The 21,483-nt window shown below is 38.5% G+C and overlaps 1 protein-coding gene across 1 annotated transcript in view; it reads right to left on the reverse strand.

Annotated features, from left to right (window-relative positions):
- MYH15 (myosin heavy chain 15) overlaps positions 1-21,483 on the reverse strand; it is a gene marked incomplete at both ends in the record, with an annotated part of 180,194 nt that overhangs the window by 80,815 nt on the left and 77,896 nt on the right. The window contains 9 exon segments of the mRNA XM_082839245.1: positions 1,968-2,223; positions 6,934-7,070; positions 8,872-8,995; positions 9,900-10,017; positions 13,565-13,600; positions 13,603-13,651; positions 14,485-14,552; positions 17,536-17,668; positions 18,740-18,919. Coding sequence (XP_082695371.1) covers positions 1,968-2,223; positions 6,934-7,070; positions 8,872-8,995; positions 9,900-10,017; positions 13,565-13,600; positions 13,603-13,651; positions 14,485-14,552; positions 17,536-17,668; positions 18,740-18,919 — 1,101 coding nt within the window.

The raw sequence follows: 21,483 nt of genomic DNA on the forward strand, positions 1-21,483 counted from the left end.
TGCAACGGTAAATGGGAGTGTTTTCTTAATTTCAATACAATCTTACCTTAAGAAACAGGAAACATCTCAAATAAACAACCTAACCTTGCACCTAAAGCAATTAGAGAAGAAGAACAAAAAAACCCAAAGTTAGCAGAAGGAAAGAAATCATAAAGATCAGATCAGAAATAAATGAAAAAGAAATGAAGGAAACAATAGCAAAGATCAATAAAACTAAAAGCTGGTTCTTTGAGAAGATAAACAAAATTGATAAACCATTAGCCAAACTCATCAAGAAAAAAAGGGAGAAGACTCAAATCAATAGAATTAGAAATGAAAAAGGAGAAGTAACAACTGACACTGCAGAAATACAAAAGCTCATGAGAGAGTACTACAAGCAACTCTATGCCAATAAAATGGACAACCTGGAAGAAATGGACAAATTCTTAGAAATGCACAACCTGCCAAGACTGAACCAGGAAGAAATAGAAAATATGAACAGACCAATCACAAGCACTGATGTTGCGACTGTGATTTAAAATCTTCCAAAAAACAAAAGCCCAGGACCAGATGGCTTCACAGGCAAATTCTATCAAACATTTAGAGAAGAGCTAACACCCATCCTTCTCAAACTCTTCCAAAACATAGCAGAGGGAGGAACACTCCCACACTCATCCTATGAGGCCACCATCACCCTGATACCAAAACCAGACAAAGATGTCACAAAGAAAGAAAACTACAGGCCAATATCACTGATGAACATAGATGCAAAAATTCTCAACAAAATACTAGCAAACAGAATCCAACAGCATATTAAAAGGATCATACACCATGATCAAGTGGGGTTTATTCCAGGAATGCAAGGATTCTTCAATATATGCAAATCAATCAACGTGATACACCATATTAACAAATTGAAGGATAAAAACCATATGATCGGGCTTCCCTGGTGGCGCAGCGGTGGAGAGTCTGCCTGCTGATGCAGGGGACACGGGTTCGTGCCCCGGTCTGGGAAGATCCCACATGCCGTGGAGCAGCTGGGCCTGTTAGCCATGGCCGCTGAACCTGTGCGTCCGGAGCCTGTGCTCCGCAACGGGAGAGGCCACAGCAGTGAGAGGCCCGTGTACCGCAAAAAAAAAAAAACAAAAAAACAAACAAATAAACAAAAAAAACATATGATCATTTCAATAGATGCAGAGAAAGCTTTCAACAAAATTCAATACCCATTTATGATAAAAACCCTGCAGAAAGTAGGCATAGAGGGAACTTACCTCAACATAATAAATGCCATATATGACAAACCCACAGCAAACATCGTCCTTAATGGTGAAAAACTGAAAGCATTTCCACTAAGATCAGGAACAAGACAAGGTTGCCCACTCTCACCACTCTTATTCAATATAGTTTTGGAAGTTTTAGCCACAGCAATCAGAGAAGAAAAAGAAATAAAAGGAATCCAAATCAGAAAAGAAGAAGTAAAGCTGTCACTGTTTGCAGATGACATGATACTATACATAGAGAATCCCAAAGATGCTACCAGAAAACTACTAGAGCTAAGCAATGAATTTGGTAAAGTAGCAGGATACAAAATTAATGCGCAGAAATCTCTGGCATTCCTATACACTAATGATGAAAAATCTGAAAATGAAATTAAGAAAGATCCTGTCTTTTGATTTGCTAATGGGTTACGTGGTAACTACAGAATTTGAATTAAGATCCAGAGCTTCCTTACTCCCATGATAGATTTCCATCTGTTTATATAGTTAAAACCCATCTGAAAGTTTGTCCCTTTTTCAAAGACATACTGTCAATGAAATCACTTCACTGTAAAGGGTGTCTCTCTAAGTGTTTCCACTGTCTGTGTTGGATGAAATTCTACAGTATTTGCATAGCACGTGCCTCTATTTTTTTTCAAGTCAATACTGCCTGCAAAACAAGGGAATCTAATTAGAAACTTGATTTGAAGAAGAAATGGTGGGGCTAGTCACAGCCTGCAGCTGAAGAAGCAAGTCATTCTTTTCCTGGTGTAGGGAGATTTGCTTGGCTTTCAGCTCCTCCCTCGGAGATTCTGATTTCGCCAACGCTTTTTGCAGCTGCACACACTCTTCCTTCAGTCCAGCTACCTCCTTTCCCATTCCAGCAGATCTAACAAAAGGCTTGATCTTGAAGAAGAGCCTCATCCACGGCCAGCCCTTCACAGCCATGAAAGCTCTTACGTTCCACTGGATCAAAAGAGGTGCATCCCTAAGTCGAGGGGGAAAAAAAAAAAGAAAAGAAAGTTAACCTAGACTATTTAAAAGAGCTATTTTCCGGATTTCCCTGGTGTTGGGTGGTTAAGAATCTGCCTGCTAATTCAGGGGACACAGATTCGATCCCTGGTCCAGGAAGATCCCACATGCTGCAGAGCAACTAAGCCCGTGCACCACAACTACTGAGCCTCCGAGCCACGTGCTGCAACTACCGAACCCGTGTGCTGCAACTACTGAAGCCCACATTCATAGAGCTCGTGCTCTGCAACAAGAGAAGCCATTGCAATGAGAAGCCCGTGCACTGTAATGAAGCGTAGCCCCCACTTGCTGCAACTAGAGAAAGCCCACACGCAGCAACGAAGACCCAACGCAGCCAAAAATAAATAAAATTTTAAAAAATAAAAATTTAAAAATTTAAAAGTAAAAGAGTTATTTTCCAAATTAAGATCCCTAATAAGCACATCTTTTTAGGAGTCATTATAAATCCTCATTAGTCTTCAAAGCACTTCTACATCCAAGCTCTCATCTGATTCTATCAAAAACCCTTTGAGGGACTTCTGGGGCTAACAATGTTGTGGACTATTTGTCCTGAAAATGTTTCCACTACAAACATCCTTTAAATGAGAGCTGACCCTTAAAGAGGGTAAGAACTATAGAGGGCGCTAAAAAAAAACAGAGCGAAGAGTGAATGCTTGTACAGTTTGACCATCCTTATGGAAGGAGGAAGCCAGGCTTGGTATTGTAGGGTTTGTATTTTTATATCCTTGTGGATAAAGAGACAGGCTGTGATTTTCAAAGAATTTCACCCTTAATGAAAAGGAGGATTTAAAAATTCACCCACTGGCACAGAGAGAAGTCAAAGAGAAGCACATCTGATTTGGTCTGGGCTCAGGGTGAAGAAAAAAGATCCTACGCTAAGAATGTTTTTTATATACTATGAACCAGCACCACCGGCGTGTTTGAGATTTAAATTATACTACCTGATTAGTGTAGAAATACACAAGAAATTAGCATAATCATTTTTTTACACTGGTAATAAATACCCTTTGGGCCCTTGGGGGAAAAATACAAAAGTGCACTGAAGAAAATACCCTAAAATCAAGCACTAGAGATTTTCTTAAAGTCCCCTTGAAGATGAGCTTACAGTTCAAAATTACAAAACACATATAGAGGGGCTTCCCTGGTGGCGCAGTGGTTGAGAGTCTGCCTGCCGATGCAAGGGACACAGGTTCGTGCCCCGGTCTGGGAGGATCCCACATGCCATGAAGTGGCTGGGCCCGTGAGCCATGGCCGCTGGGCCTGTGCATCCGGAGCCTGTGCTCCGCAACGGGAGAGGCCACAGCAGTGAGAGGCCTGCGTACCGCAAAAAAAAAAAACAAAAAAAAAAACACATAGAAAAAAATTCAACCATAAGTGAGGGTGAGCACCCACAATAAAAAGTTTAATTAAACCCTCAAGAATTTCAGATAATTGAACAATCTGGTGGAGATCATAAAATAATTCTTAAGAATTATTAAAGACATAAAGGAAAGAACTGAAAAAAAACAAGAAAGAAATGAGCCACTATGATAAAAGGGCAGACAGATTTGAAAGAGAACCATATAAAATGTCTAGTACTGAAAAGTATAGTCATTGAAATCAAATACGCAAAGGAAGAATTAAGCAGCTGATTAGACACACTGAAAAAAATTGTGAATTAAGAAAAATAAACCCAAGCAAGTGGAAGGAAGGAAAGAATAAAGCTGAGGTCAGAAACTAATGAACAAGAAAACAAAAAAAATAAAGGAAAAATTTAAAGGTGGGTTATTAAATGGTATAATTAAATAAACATCTGACATGAATAAGCAAGAAAAAGAGAAGGCATAAATAAAAAATACTAGGAATGATAATACTCTAAAATAAAATAATCTATGATCATGCCCTAGAAACATAGTTGTAGATATGATAGAGATTAAAAATTATAATCTAGCAAATTGGAAGATTTTAAAAGAACTGTAAAATTTCTTTTTTTAAAGAAATTAACCTAGGGCTTCCCTGGTGGTGCAGTGGTTGAGAGTCTGCCTGCCGATGCGGGGGACACGGGTTCGTGTCCCGGTCCGGGAGGATCCCACATGCCGCGGAGCGGCTAGGCCCGTGAGCCATGGCCGTTGAGCCTATGCATCCAGAGCCCGTGCTCTGCAATGGGACAGGCCACAACAGTGAGAGGCCCGCGTACTGAAAAAAAAAAAAAAAAAGAAAGGAATTAATCTAAACTGATTCAAGAAGAAAAAAATCTCAATAGGCTTATATCTATTAAATAAATTAAATCAAAATTGTAAAATCTGTCATGAAAGAAACACCAGATCTAGATGGTTTTATAGGCAAATTTTACCAAGCACTCAAAGACAGATAATCAAAATAAATTGTTTCATGTTTTGAAAAGAGAAAATATTGCCTAACTCTTTTATGAGGTTAAGGTAACCTTGATTCAAAGTCAGATAACAGCAGAAGAAACAATTACAGGCCAAACTTATTCATGAACATTGAGGCAAAAATACTATAATACTATAACCCATCCCACAATGTATGAAAAATATCATATTTTATAAACAAAGTGGGTTTAACTTTTTTTAATCTATTAATTTAATTCAACACATTTATGGGTTAGATGCAAAAGAAGAATTTAACCCTTTCTTGGTAAACGTGCTTAACAAAATAAGATGGAACGAATGTCCTCTATACAATAAATCATATCTACCAAAAAAAAATCTACAGAAAACATGATATTAAGAGGAAAGCGATATCTTTCCCCAAAGTCAGAAATATGACTAAGTCTGGCAAAAGTTTTTGAAGTTGAAATACCAGAAGTTGGTGAGAATATAGAGCCATGGGACTTTCATATACTTCTGGTAAAAAGCAAAACAGAAAGCATTTTGGCAACATCTCATAAAGTTGGAGTTGTGTATAGCCTAAAACCTAATAATTCATACCTTAGAGAAATGCCACTCAAAGTGTGGGCCTCGGTCAGCTGCTACCTAGGTACTATCAGCCAATGGACCAGCATTTTGAGTAACACTGCCCTCAAGAAACTCTTGCATATATGCAGGGGAAGACATTTACAAAAACGTCACTGCAGAACTGTTTGTAATAGCAAAAACTTTTAAATAACTTAAGTTTACTTGAGCTGGGAAATGGATAAATAAATTGTGGTATATTCATATGATGGAATACTATATACCAGTTAAGATCAATAATCTAACCTTAGATTTATCAACATTAATAAATTTAAAAGCTAGTACTGAATGTAAAGAACAAATTTTAAGATAATACACAGAGCATATTTATGTGAAGACTAAAAACATGCAAAATCATGTAACTTTTTAAGGACACCTGCATATCTCCACAGAACTTGGATCAAGGGAGAAATATGCAAGGGGCTTCAACTGAGTCTGTTAGTTTATTTTTTAAATATATTGTGAGTAACTACAGAAGAATGTTAAACTTTATATGCTTTATATATGAAATATGAATGAAACAGAGGGATAAAAACGAATTCAGGATCTCAGGAGCTAGGAATAGGATCTGGATCAAGGGAGAAATACACAAAGGTTTCAACTTTTTTAATTATTTATTTTTAAGTTGTGAGATATTACAGAGAAAATGTTAGGAACTGATGTACTTTGATGATAGTTCCATGAGTATGCATTATAATATTTTCTGTATTTTTTGTATTTTAAATATTACATAATAATTCCTTTAAAGTCCTTCTATGATTTAGAGAGAATGGATAGTAAAGACCTCATTTTAGAGATGAAGAAAGTGAACTTGAGAAATTAAGAGTCTTACCCAAGTTTACAAAACTGGTCATAGAAGGCATGTCTCCTGAACCCCAAACTCTCATAAACTCCCACACCACATTGGGCACTGTATGGAGGTCACAGAAGACTCTTAGTAAATGTCTCTCTAATATCCTTGACATCACCATGTAATAATATTTTTCTTCTTCGGGGAAACAGAGGGAATTAACAGACTGTCAAGTAAGCAAATTATACCAAGACCTGTGGACCTCTCTCCAAAAGGTAAACTGTGCTATGGTAAAAAGTAAACACGACAACCACAGAATCCCTTACTCATAGTCCCTCTGTTTGGAGATTTTGTTAGCTTGCTTTCCATGATTCTATTAAAGGTTTTCTTCTATTAAACAAAATCTATGCCTCAGTGTCCAGAGGTGATGATAAATGTCCCTAGTGAACCTGCCTGAAATGAAGTAACAGAGTTATGGTTACATGTCACCAAGAGTAAGTTTCTGACCCAGGGGAGGCTGTAAAGTGATCAGAACACCTACCTACTTTGCAGCAAACTTCCCCACAGAGCTGGCTGTGAGATGCATGCAAACACTTCTAGGTCTGCTTCTGTTTTGAATTATGAGTCACACTGCTCTCAGAGATCCAGACTTGGCCAATTATAAAGAATCCCTCCAAAGGGAAGACTGGAAGCAGTGCAAGAAATATCTGAATTATGCTTATTCTTAGTTAGATAGGGTAATAGAAGCCCTTTGTGCTTTGTTTGGTGTTCCATAATTTTAAAAATTTCAAGTTAAGTCCCAGACTAAGCAGAGGTGGCAGAGCTCTTTACCCTGACCTATTGTAAGGCAATGAGCTAAAGTCACATTGACTGAGGCACACCATTACTCTAGCAGTGGGGACGCAGGGTGGGGATATCATACCTCTCTCCCAGAATCCTCTGGAATTTGATTTGCATCAATTTTCCCCGTACCCTGGCTTGGAACAATGTAAAGACTTTAGATGGTCTCTCATCTCTCATTGCTTTCAGTTGGCCCAGAAAGCCGGCTTTTAAAAACACCTAAAAGAAATGTCAGATGTTACTTCTACTCATAGTGGGCATTCAGTAAATGCCTGTTGAATGGCCGTGTGAGCGACTGATGTATTTGTTTATCAGTTGTACTACTTGTTAATATTTCTTAATGTGTAAAATGTAAATTCTAGAAAGTTTGGTTTTATAAACCTAAAGTTTGCCACACACACACAAAAAAACAACTTTATTTAATCCTGTGGTTATATTGGTTCCTTAAGAACTTACACTATCCTCCTCCTGATCTATTAGTAATGTCTAGGTTGTCTAGGGAACTTGGTTTACGTTTTAAGATAGGCCCAGGCAGGGGTCTGCACAGTTTTTCTGTAAAGGGCCAGATAGTAAATACTTTTAGGCTTTCAGGCCACACACAGTCTCTGTAGAACCTCCACTCCCACCCCCATCGCCCTCCTCCTCCACCTCCTCTCTTTCTTCTATTTCTTCTTCTTCCTCTTTAAAAATAACCCTTTAAAAATGTCAAACCATATTTATCTAGGGGGGCCATATAAAAAATAGGCCATGGATATGACCCTTAGGCCATAATTTGCTGACCTCTGCTCTAGAGAAAGTCACTTTTGTCTTAGACAATAAAAAATACACATAAATATTTTTTCAAGAATCATTAGTAATGGCCAAGATGAGGTGAGTGAGGTACCTAAAGCACAAATTTTAAGGAAGCACTCACTTTCAGGGTTGTACAAGTCAGTACTTATACAACCTGAAGAGTGAGTGCTGCCTTAAATTTTGTGCCTTAGGAGGCTGTCTCAACTCATGCTAGTCCTGCCCTAGATGAGTAGTATACAGCAAAAATAACTAAACATACAAGGAAGCAAGGCACCAGGAGTGAAAATCAGCAGAAACAGACTCTCAGGTATTCAAAACGTGGGAGTTGAGTAATATTTTATAATCATGTCCAACAGAGTTCTTTTTCTTAAGCTCTTCATCCCAGACCCTCCAATTCTCCTTCAAATAATTTGGCCTTTATATGGATGTCATTAGAAACAACCTGATATTGACTAATGGATAAAACCAAATCTGCTAGTCAGAAGTTTCCCAAAATATGTGGATCATGTTAAGATCTTCAAGATGAAGCAGAATTTAGTGAATCACATTTAAGGAAATTAATTTTGGATTAATTTTTTGGATGGTAGGGTTGACCTTAACATTTTTTTTTTTTCTGCGGTACGCGGGCCTCTCACTGTTGTGGCCTTTCCCATTGCGGAGCACAGGCTCCGGACGCGCAGGCTCTGCAGCCACGGCTCACGGGCCCAGCCGCTCCACGGCATGTGGGATCTTCCCGGACCGGGGCACGAACCCGCGTCCCCTGCATCGGCAGGCGGACTCTCAACCACTGCGCCACCAGGGAAGCCCGACCTTAACATTTTTAGACAGTCTTTCAGAATTAATTTCCTGAAAGTGTACTTGTGGATGAATCAGTTCACAAGCAGTTATCTCCAGTAAGTTGGTTCAATTTTGTCTAGCTCTGATGTGTATACACATTTTCTAGCACACTAAAGTTGATTCAGTATTTTATATCTTGGCACAAACTTGCTTAGATGAATAATTATAAAAATGTAAATGTAGTCAAGACTGAGGTTCAAAAAACATTGAATTTTGAATTCGCTCTCTCAAATAGTGCTGAAGTTTTCAGTTTCACCGGAGCTCTGTTTGTATTAGTTGTGGTCACAAGAGCTGTAGAATGCCTTATAATTGCACTTTCATGGGTATTTTAAGATACACAGACTTTCCTCCCACTCTTCTCCAAAAGCATTCTTTGTAGTTCTCTGGTTACCTTAGTGATTCCAAAGTGGTGCTGTGTATGGTCTATCTCCAAGGAGCCAAGTAATTCTTCAGCTGCTTTTCTGCTGCTCACAAACTTGCTCTTTGGAAAGGCCCTTTGGTTCAGAATGTAGTACCTAATTTAAAATAAGTAAAGAATAAATCCTGAGGTTGAGGTGCAAATAAAGAAAAATCTGGACAAGTGAAACAAAAGGAGGTATATATAGACTTCCACCCCTCCTACCAATATGTTCAATTTTCACAAAACTCTTGGCAGTAATAATGAGGATACGAGCAATAATTCCTTACTTTGGAATAATAGTTTGTACTTTTCATAGTGCTGTAGAGACCACCTCACTTGATTCTCGGCTCAATTAGGGAGGGAGGGAGGGAGAGATTAGGAGAAAGAGAAAGAAAGAGGCAGGCTTAAGTACATCTCTATCGTGCAGATAAGGAAACTGAAAAGCAGACACGTTAAAGGTCTTTTCCAAGATTCCCTCACCCTAATGGTGAATTGGTGGAAAGCTAGAAATATACTTCTTAATTCTGACACAGGTACTCTTTCTACTCTACTCTACTTTGCTCACATTTGCTTGATCACCTATAATTTACACATTTAGAATTTGGGAAATAGAAAGCAAAGGTGCCTCTTCTGCCTTCTGCTGCACTCCCTGCTGGCTTCCTTCCTCTCACAGGATTGCTAGTAAAGCAACAGTCTGCTTGGATGGCAGCTACGATTAAGTACATACAACATTTCAGAGACTCAATTCAGCCTCCATATCGTTCTTCTCTATATATTTCTTCTATATGTGGGTCTATTATCCAGTAATAGAGATTTAAGGATATTACATCTACATAGATGTTGGGTTTAAGGGGAAATAATAATGGAACTCTGTTATCATATATCTCACCGCCACCAAAACACATCGATCTGTAGTCTGGAGGATATCAACAAAACAAACAATGCATGCCTAAACACTCCAAGAGAAGAAAACGAAATGGACTGCCCCAGGCTTCTTGGATCCTGGGATGTATGTTTACCTTTGTTTAAAATCAGCAGACAGCGGTCGGTTTGGAAAACCTTCACTGCATATCCTGATCCCTTCCAAGACACCATTACAGCGCAGCTGCTGTAGAACCAAATAAGCATCCATTACATCTGAAGAAAAACGGTCACAATGAGTCCATGTCTAAAAAAATGCTTACCCTAGATTTTGTCCTAATTGCTGCATCTGAGGTTAAAAGAGTTTGAATCTAGTGTTCTCTACGTCATAGGTAAGAGGATTCACTCACTCCCAGCCTCATGGCACTCAAAGTACCCATCCTATTATGTAGGAGTCTCCGAATAGGATTTACCTGGAATGAAACCTTTAGTTCACAGTTAGTCAAGATTTTATAAGCAAATACTCCTAGAAGATGAAAAAAATACATTTTTGCTAGAATGTAAATGACTGGCATTATACTCATTTGCCAGCCAAAAACCAGCTAAAGAGGGGATAAAACACAAAAGAGAACTGGCATCTCCAAGTAAGAAGGGGAGGGATTACAAGAAGGGGGAATACAATGAAAGGGGAAGGTGACAACAGCCACAACATTGTGTTTACTGTTCTGTATTAGGAAAGAATGGGCCACATCCCGGCCTACGTTCTCTCCTGATTATCTTGAGAAAGCCTAAGTTGTATTCGATAGTATAAGCATTCTCCTAGTACCCCTTTGTTCCTGAGATGGAGCCCACTAGAACTGCAGCTGCAATCTCTGACAGGAGCCTTAGAAAAGCCAACCAATGAGCCACTGTATCTGGCTCTCAGCAAGGCTTCTGGAAGAAGCCAAGCAGCACTCTCCTAACAAAGACCTGCTAGAGTGTTATAAGGAAAATGGAATGAGATGATTCTCTGCTTATGCCTGGGGTCACAGAAATAAACTCTAAGCCATATATTCATAGTCCTGCACTCCCATCCCTTTCATAGACAGAAACAGATCATCTGTAAGAAGGAGCAGAAGTGGAGTTCTATGACACAATAGGGTCAAGCATGCTCATTCCCTTTAAGGACATATGAAGAACTGTTTTGATTAGATCATGAAGCTTTTCTTATGACTTTCTCTTAAGACATAGAAAAAAAAAAACCCTGCTGAAATCAGAGCTGATTCGATGGGAGTCAACTCTAACAGGTAACAGAATTGCTCCAAAATAGAGGTAGCTAATTAGATTCCTTGCTAGATGGAAGCAGTGTCCCTAGATGCATTCAGAAACCCAGCTGATAAGAAACAATGAAGCAAAAACATACAGCGTGAATGCACATGAAGGGTTTGCATTGCAAAAACTCAAACTGCAGCATCATTGTTTAGCATCACACTTTCCCAGAATAGGTCACAGGCTGTCAAGATGGGAGTCTTCATTACAGGAGGTTAATAAAAATGCAAGGTACTACAGAACCTCAGAAATCAGAATCAACAACATCTGGCTACATATTCCAAGGGTGATTAGTGCTCTGAAGACATAAGTGCTTGTCACATATACAACTTTGAGGCTGACAGCCTCCAACCAAGCTCCACAGAAGCCTGTAATTCCAAACAGAAGCCTGAGAATCTTCAAATCCAAGATGTAAGGAAAGTGATCCATGTAATTAATATCTGTAAAAACTTTGTTTTGTTAATTAAAAACATAAATAATTCACAACCACCTATCTATCTCATCACCGCCCTAGCACCATCCATTCATCAAAAAGTATTCACTACAAAAGCCAAGAAATGGAAACATTCTAAGTGTCCACTGATGGATGAATGGATAAAAAAGTTGTGGTATATGTGTATAATGGAATATTATTCAGCCATATAAAAGGAGGAAATCCTGCCATGTGTGATAACACAGAAGGACCTCGAGGGCATTATGCTAAGGGAAATAAGCCAGACAGAGAAAGACAAATACCATACAATCTCATTTATGGTTCTAGATATTTTCACCATAAGCTTCTTTGTCAAAAGCATTTTTGCTACAAATGTTTTCACCGCATAACTAATTGGCCATGCAGCAATTTTGCCATAAAAGATAAAATAACTGGTTGACAGTTTGGTTTCAACTGGTTGACAATTTGGTTTCATTTCTCCATTGACACAATACTCCCATTTTCTATACATGAATCTGAAAGAGGCTGAGGGCCTCAGAGGTGCAGAGTTGAACCCACATTTTCCATAGAACTTGGAACATCTACCAACAGACATGTGACAATATGCCAAGAACAAACAACAGTGTGGAAGGCTTTCATAACACAACACAAAGCTGTTACAAACATGTATCCTAGTATTTGGAAACCGATACCTCTCTCAATGAGGGAAGAAATTTTAGCAAAAAAGAAAATGTGTGATGCAGAACAAGGAGATGAATCAACAAGCCAAAAAATGTACAATGAACTATGAACAAAGACTTGGAAAATAAATGCTTAGGTTCAACCCACAAAGTAAAATCAGATATTTGTACCATATTGTCGTGAATCTACACACATTTTAAATTTATTCAAATATTTTACATTTCACAATAGTCTTTTTAATTTTGTTATTCATTTTTCATGTTTCATTATGTCCTTTTTAATGTCCCTCTTTTATTTTTTGTTATTTTATCTTTTATGACAAAATTGCCTTATGGCCAATTAGTTATGTGGGGAAAACGTTTGCAGCAAAAATGCTTGGGGCAAAGATGTTAATAGCAAAGAAGCTTATGGTGAAAATGCCAGACACACTCACTTAAATGTGGAATCTTCAAAAACCAAACAAACTCATAGAAAAAGAGATTCAATTTGTGGTTACAAGAGGTGAGGTGGAGGAGTGGAACTTGGATGAAGGTGGTCAAAAGATACAAACCTCCATTTTTAAGATAAACAAGTACAAGGGATGTAATGTGCAACATGATGACTATAGTTAACACTGCAGTATGGTATGTTGAAAGTTATTAAGAGAGTAAATACTAAGAGTTCTCATCACAAGGAAACATTTTTTTTTCTCTTTCTTTTTTTTGTATCTATAAGAGGCAATGGATGTCAACTAAACTTATAATCATTTCATGATGTATGTAAGGCAAACCATTATGCTGTATACCTTAAACGTATAGAGTGCTGCGTGCCAATTATATCTCAATAAAATTGGAAGAAAAATAAAATACTTCTTAAAAAGTATCTACTGCCCAGAAGTACATAACTAAAGAGACAGGTAGTTTTAAGGAGAGGGAAGATATTACTATTATGAAGGAAGACTAGAGGGAGTTCTCAACAATTAGAAATGGATTTAGAAACTCTCTTTATGGTCAATTTAGATAATTTAGAACAAATGATTTCCTTTATGCTTAAATATCTACTTTAATCCCCAAATTGATTATTCAATCCCTTCTTATTATACTTTGCCCTTGTAGACAATGGCACAGAAGCTCATCCACATTTTAGCATGAAATTCAAGGAGGAATTTAAATGATAATGTCAAGCATTCTAATGTTATCCAATTGAGTCTGCTTTGTGAAATCCTTCTGTATGTCCACTTGAAACTCAATTCAAAGGCAATCTTGAGGAGGTTTAAAAAACTCACTTTTAACTTATTTTAGCTTTTCTATCTGAAAATCTACCCTTATATAAAACAAACTGGTAAATATTTCATTAAAAGACATTCAACATAGCTTAAATCAAATGAATTTCCTAGTGTGGATTATAAAGAAATCTATTTACCTGACATTTTGTTCACATTGGGATTTATGCATCTCAAAAATGAGGTGCTGTTGATTTCAGGTTAGTCATCAACTTATTTAGGTTTTCCTAAAACAGAGATCATAACCAACACAAAATCACTTTGCAAATCATTAAAAACACCAATCTATGTCACAAAAGTCTCCATGTTGACCAGCTTAGTCTTAAAGCCAGATGCATAGCAACAATAAAATAATGAATTCAACATTCTTCCCTGCTTATCAAAATACATTATTTCCTTCCCTTGACAAGTCAATATTTATCTGACTGACATAGTTCTGTTGTGTATCATATCTACCTGTTTTAAATTTGGTAGCAATACTTTATGAATGGGCAATAAAATGGCTTGAAGAAAGAAACTGTTTCTCAAGTTTCCTGCCTGGAAAATTTTTATCTTAGCTCAGTTTCTCTGGAAGCAGAATCTGAGATGGAGATTCTCGTTCAAGAGATTTATTTGGAGAAGGAGGGAAGTACAGTAGGGCAGGGGGAGAAAAAAGCAGTGGTATGGACTCAGTTTAGTCTGAGTCCTGCAGAAGCTCTGAGCACAAATGCACCAATTATACTACAGTTGGTACCTCCTTGAGACAAGGGAGGGGCCAGAATCTGAAGAGGAGAGTAAGGAGACAAATTAGCTTCCCATTCGACCAAGGGCAATTCTGGCAACTGTGAGTTATTATGAGCTAATATTTTCGTAAATGGTAAGATGGGCTGATAAAGGGGATCTAAGTAGGACACTGACAGTGTCCACGAAAGTCCATTAATATCAAGATAATCTTTAACTTTTCCAACTTGGTTAACTTCAGATACTTTATCCTTATTTGAAGATGTAAAATTTCAAATAAGTAATAACATATGCAGATTTTGAGGTAGTTAATATATGAATAGATGCAATTAAAAATTACTTTATGCAGAGATGCAACCATTTGGAATGAAGCTCCTTTCTTGCCTTTCTTCTCCCCAAAGTGTAGAGCTAAAAAAAGAAGAAAAGCACTAAAAAGGCCCTTTTCTGTCACATTACCAAACCCTGCTGATGAAAGCATAAATGTGTCAAAGTTCTAGAAGCAATATGGCTATGTCTACCAAAAGTTTTAAAAATATTCATGTCTCAACACAAAAGTCTATTTCTGGTGCTTTTCCTTAAGGAAATAGGCAACTGTGCACAGATACTCACTGCAGCATTGTTTAGTCATTAAAAAAAAATAAGCAAAAAATTTAAATGGTAACAACTGTCTACCAACAGGAGATTGGTTACTTAAATTATGAAAGAGTATGCGTACAATGAAACACTGCAATCTTTTAAAATGATGATGCAGATCCATAGAACTGGCATGGGAAGATTGCTCGGATTTATTTTGAGAGAAAAATTAGGCTACAAAATAGTTTGTATATTATGATACTGAATGTGTATACATGTTTTTAAGTGTGATTGTATTACGGGTGACTATATACATAAAAAATGTTGGGTAGAGTATACACTAAAATATTAGCAATTGTGATCTCTCTATGTGAGATCAAAGGTAACTTTTATGTTCCTCTTTTTAGTTTTTCTATATTGTCTGTGTTTGGGGCAACACTCATGCATTACTTCTGTAATTTATAAAAACAATCTATTCCCACTTTCTTGAAGCAAAGGAATCTACGCTAAGCCAAACTGTTTTACAAACATTTGTGTAGTGCTAACTCATGAAGGTACAAAAGCATAACAACAAAACCCATAGGCAATCTGGAAAAAAAGGGCCAGCTGTCAATATGAAAAACTGATAAAATACTCTCTAGCTTGAGTAGCAACTGTGCTGGGGCAGATGTCATGAAGTTTAATCACTGATGTCCTATTGACATGCCCCAAGCCTTCCAAGTGAATCACTTGACTTCTTTGTACTTCCCCATGGAAAGGGGATACTACTACCTTCCTTTAATTTTTTAAAAGAATTGTAACTGGTTTACAGTACTTGGATTCTCCAGAAGAAAGTATGGTTATTATGAGTAATTTAATTGGGATGAGTCAGAAACTTGGAGGCAAGTCCTTTTTCAGGGGGTCCTTAAAAAATAATGAAAAAGGACATTCTGGACAATTCTCTTCTAGTTCAAAAGAACACAGCACACCCGGAAGAGTCAGAAGATAATTTCCTCTCTCATTCTCTGCCCAAACAACTCTCCGATTTCTTATGACCAGAGAATTACTCATCTGGGAGCCATACACTTATGTGGCCACTGTTTATCAGACTTCTCAGAGGTACTTTAGAAGCTATTAGAATCAAGCAAACGCACTACCTGCAGATTTTCAGGGTCCATACACAATAGATTCCATTTCTCAAGCTCCTCTTGAGGCGGGCCAACAGGATTTCAGGCATGCTTCTGAATTATGTCATCATGTGCTAATGCGGCTGGGAAGTGCTAAATTCTCTCCATTCCCTGGCCATGCCATCAGGAGTCCCAAAGCAGGCAACCGGGGACAGGAGTGAGCTTGAAGCTGGGTGTAAGACAAGAGGGTGAGAATGTCAGAAAGCAAGAGGACACATCCCACTTAAAGAACAGCTAGTACAGTTTGCCCCATTGCTACAAGGGCATCTGAAACCAGACTGGCCAGATTTTCTATTTTCCCATAATTTCCATTTTTCAAAAGAAAAAGGAAACCCAAATGTGTACGTGAGAACTTCCAATTTTTTTTTTTTTTTAATCAGTGTGGACCAAACGTGTTTGAAGACCAGTTCTGCTCAGGAGATGCCAATCTGGCAGCTATGAACTGTGACAACTGTGTCCCTCTGCTGCTGGCAGTAGTCCAGACGTGAGGGTAATGGCAGCAACCTGGCCTCTGTGTCCTCCAAGGCTTTGTATCACGGTGCAGAAGTCTGAATTGGATCCTGAATCCAGGTAGCCTGTCCATCTCTCTGTTTTGTTTTTTCCCAGAAGACAGTGAGAGTGGAATAGGCACGAGGCTAGTAAGCACAAGTCCTGTTTCCTACCTTGCCTTTGCCATTTAGTAGTGTTAAATTAATGAAGCAAGGAGGCCGTCAGACTGAGGTGGCTCTAATGCTGTGTGGCAGCCTATGTAAGCAAACAAAATCTAAGTCTGTTAATGCCCCAAGGTTACCAAATCAAAATGCTAAGGACAACCAATCACAAACAGCCAACTGGGCTTTAGCTACAGTTAATCAATAATTTCTTTACTTTGCTTCTACCTTTTTTCTATAAGTCTCTCCCTGAGCTCCTGTGGGTGGAATGCTGTTAACCACTTCTGATTTGGTGCTGCCCAATTTCAATTGCTTTTTCCTCAAATAAACTCTTAAAAATTTTACTATGCCTGAGTTTATCTTTCAACAGTAGATTTGTGAAACTTTAATTCTGTACTTGCTCCTATAAGATAGGGAGAGATTTCCCTTTACATGAATCTAAAAGGGCTAGGACAAGGATTGAGTAAGATAATGTATCTAAAAGTGCTTTGTAAATTACAGACTACTGAACAAGATTGGTTGTTAGTTGGTCAGCAAGTATTTATGGAGTGCCTGCTAAACAGGCATCTGCTACATGCTTGAGGATACACTTGAACAAGTGAGACATAATCTCTGCTCTCATGAAGCTTACAAAAACCCCATTACTATAATATAAAAGCACTGTGAAAGAGAATTCCAAGATATTTGGGGGATATGTATTAAAGGAGCTTGTTATCTCTCCCAAATCACTTATCAAAACATGGTTTTCTGCTGTCTCTTCAGCTTGGTTAAGTAGAAGATAAAAGCAGGCTGGAGCAGTCTCCTTGAAATCTCTCTACCTTAGAGCACCATTTCCCTGAAAAACCACCAGCCAGAGGACGGAAAGGCTAATAAGAGGGGATGACGCAGACCACAGGGATCAAACACAGATATCACAGGAAAGAAGCCAGGATTTTATAAGCGCTGAGGCAGACATGGGTTCCATTCGGAGGCTGAAAAATTGAGGAAGATTTTTCAACTCACCAGTGTTGGTACTGATGTAATTTTCAAAGAGTTTTGCCAGGAGTCTGTTGGACGACTTCTGAAATATAGCCACCACTGTTTCATTAAGAAAGGCTTTGTTCTTTTCAAGCCAGCCACTGATGTTATAAGGCACCTTTGGAAAGGCATGCAGTTCAGGTAACAAAAGAGGTGAATGCATAAGTTACTTAGAAAATTGTGTATTCCTTTTAAAAAAATCATAAATTGTGTGGGTCCTTTAATTTTAAATCAGTTTGATGTAACAGTACTGAATAAATACTCCAGAAATCTATGTGCAGCCCAAAGAGATGCTCAGGCTTTACCATTTACATTGTGGAAAGAAAGGACGAGAAGGGGAGGGAGGGAGAGGGAGAAAGAATCAGGGAGGGAAAGAAACACCAAGGAGAGGGAGGAAGAAATAGATGGCGTTTCCAGGAGAAACAATTCACATCAGCCCTCCTTCATAGGCAAGAACAGATGCAATAAAACAACTGTCTCTGACACACAGTAAGCATTCCAAAAACATTATCAATGATATTTTACTATAAATATCATTATAATTAATATTCAAGGATATCAAAGAAGAGATTTACAAGCATATCTAGGTACAACTGGCAGGTTATTTTTAGGTCAAAGTATTATTTTATCCTTCGTCAGTTCTCTTTTTGTGCCATTCAAAATTACTGACCAGAAGCATAAAAGCAGAAAGAAGGGGCATGTGCACGCACACATACACACACACACACTCCAGTGGGGAAATGAGGAGAGGGAGTGAGGGTTATTAGGAATCTTTGTTGGTCATAGTTTGGAGACCATTACTTCACAGTACTCTTTATGAGAGAAGGGAAAAAAAATCTTCAATAAAAAGATCAATTGAAATCACTCGTTCACACAATGTTAAGTTGAAAGGAAGGACAAGTAAGGAAAAGCCCATGTCTTTGATGGTCTCCATAACTTTCTGAAGCTGTTTTACTTTGAGTTGGGGTGACAGAGTCGATTTTGAGATTTTTGACCTCTGTTTTTATAGTATGGGTGTTTCATATCCTAAGTGCTAAAAGGCTACACCAACTTTTTTTGGGGACCTGAGATTTATTTTGTTCATCTCTTTAATCTAAACTTTACTTATATATTATCTAAGGATTTGGGGCTGAGTACATTTGAAACAGAGGCAGGAAAATTCAGGGCTGAAGGTCTAGAGGTAACTTACCACTCCTGCACAATGGACAAGGTCAAAGTGAGCTTCATCTTTCTTCTTATTGTCAGGCTTGGGCTTCTGGAAATGAACTGGCTTTCCAAAATGGTTGTCAGAAAGTTTGGTCTTGAAAGTCACATCTGCAGCCTGATGAAACATACATTCCTCTTCAAGGATGGAAAAGATGCCCATTGGCTGTTGGAGATACAGATGAACAGCAGCTGAGAAAAACACCAGTAAGCAGTATTTTCAGTAGAGGGTCAATGTAAATTCTTTCCTATGAACCTAATTAGTTGACAAGGAGAAAGGAGCTTCACTACATATAATTAGCCAATCATCCATTCAACAAATATTTATTAAATACCTACTAGGTACCAGGCACCAGCAGGAGCTGGGGATGAAGCCATGAGCCACATTCACAAAGTGTCTGTCCTCAGGGTACTTACATTCTAGTGGAGCAGACAGACAATAAACAAGTAAACACTAAATAAATAACTTAGTTTCCCATAAAGGCTCTGAAGAAATCATGCAAAGTAAAGAGAGAGAATGACTGGGGCTATGTGAGAGCTATTTTAGTAGGAGAGTCCAGTAAAACCCTCTGACCTGAATGAGAAGAGCAAATCCTGAGAAGACCTGTGCACAACTGTACTGGGCAGAAAAATGAAGAGTGCAAAGGCCCTGAGGCAGGAGCACCCTTGGCAAATTTCAGGTCCTACCAGAGGCAAGTGTGGACAGAGCAGAGCTAGTCGGAGAGAGTGCGTGGAAGGAGAGATGCAGTACTGGATCCCAAAGGCTTTATAGGCCATGGTAAGACATTTGGATTTTACTTTAAGTGTAATGGGAGGCCTTTGGAGATTTTTTAAGTGATGTGATTTAATTAATACTTGAAAAGGATTATTTGTTTAGGAAGGGGTTGGCAAAGTAAAGCCTATGGGCTAATCCTGCCTATGGTCTGTATTGGAAAGCCAATGAGCTAATAATGGTTTTTACATGTTTAAAGGGTTGTTTAAAAAAGCAACCAAGAAAGGATATGTGATAGAAAACTGATGACAGCATCAGAAAGCTTTTTCTCTAAAGGGCCATATAGTAAAGCTCTTAGACTTTGTGGGCCACAGAGTCTCTGCTGCTCCTTTGCCATCAACTCAGTCATTTCAGTCCTGAAAACACTAATTGACAATATGTAAATAAAACAGGTGTGACAATGTTGCATTCAAACTTTATTTACAAAATAGGCTACAGGCTGACTTTGGCCCACAGGGCCATAGTTTGCTGAACGCTGATCTAGTTGATTGATAGTGTTGGAGACTGTGAGAGGTCACTGAAACGTGATGCTGGTGGAGAGTAGAGCTGAGTCATAGCTTGCTAATGGATAGAACGTGGGGTGTAGTAGAAAGTGTAGTAGAAAGAGGAAGGATGACCAGGTTTTGGTTTGAGCAAATGGGTAGTGGATGCTGCCATTAACCAATATAGGGTATATACACAGGGGGAAAAACAGGTATGGGGGGGGAAAGATGAAGGATTCCTACATTTGCAAATCTATTTGTGGATTTGTATGTTCATTTATCTACTCCACAAACATTTTTGAAATGCCTTCTATGAACAAATCACTCTACCAAACACTTTGGGTTACAACAGAAGAATCAGACATGGGCTCTGGCTGCAGAGCATCTAACTGAGAAGACAAGACATGCACATAATATGTAGACTACAAAGCAAACAGAAAATATCATGAGAGTTCCAAGATAGAACCATGACCCCTTGGTCCAACAACATAGATTTCATGATTCTCTGCCAATCCTTTGTACCTAAGAACCACAAATGCTCAGGTTTGGGAGAGACATAGGTCTGGCCCAACCCACCGAAAAGCTCCTTGAATTCCATTTACAATTTCTCTCTAAAAAGTAGGTTAGCCTATGCTTGAATATTTTCATGGAGAAGGAACACACCAACTCCGAGTCAAGGCTCTGGCTGGGTGATATATGAAAAGAAAATTTGTTTGTGGTTTAGAATCCTTTGTTCAAAATTATGCCACTGGAGCATACGAGTGGGTCTAATTTGGATTATTACATTCTTGAAGAACATGTTTTTTATCCACCTGAGTCTATCATTCCAATATACGGACTATGGTTTTCTACCTCTTTTGTCTAGTCTCATAGACTTAGAATCTGCACTTTATAGAAAATGTATTGAATGACATTCCATCAATAACTCTTGTACTGAAGGGCTCTGGCACATCTTCTTTCCTCCCAAGCATCCAGGTGGGGGATGATGCAGTGAGTAAATATGCAAAGTCTTGCTCCTGGCGGCACTGACCTTGCAAGTTCTTGGCAAAGTGAGAAATGTGGAGGAGAACAAGCAGGAGGAAGGAGAACCTGATAAAACTAAACAATTGAGTCACCGGTACAGGGTCTTAGAGGTGTGGACTCCATCTTGTATTGCATATTTTCCTACCACAGAAATAGTCAACCTTCAGTGAACACTAGAATGAATCATTTAAAAATGTAAGCATCTCCTGGGATGGTGCCTGTTAACAAGAGGGATGTGGCAAAGCCTCACAGGGAGCAGCAGCCCCCATCTCCAGCAGAGCCACCTTCCATACATGAGGACCATCGTGTCCCTGGGACACCAATGAAGCCATCTTCTGTTTGGAGATGAATGGATGTTTTATGCAAAGCAAGTAGATGTCACAGCTCAAAACGTAACAATTAAACCACTGAGGAGGGAAAAAACGCTATTTCTTCAGGGTCTTCTCTATTTCT

The sequence above is a fragment of the Leucopleurus acutus genome, assembly GCF_964270905.1.
Source record: "Leucopleurus acutus genome assembly, chromosome: 5".
Taxonomy (NCBI): domain Eukaryota; kingdom Metazoa; phylum Chordata; class Mammalia; order Artiodactyla; family Delphinidae; genus Leucopleurus; species Leucopleurus acutus.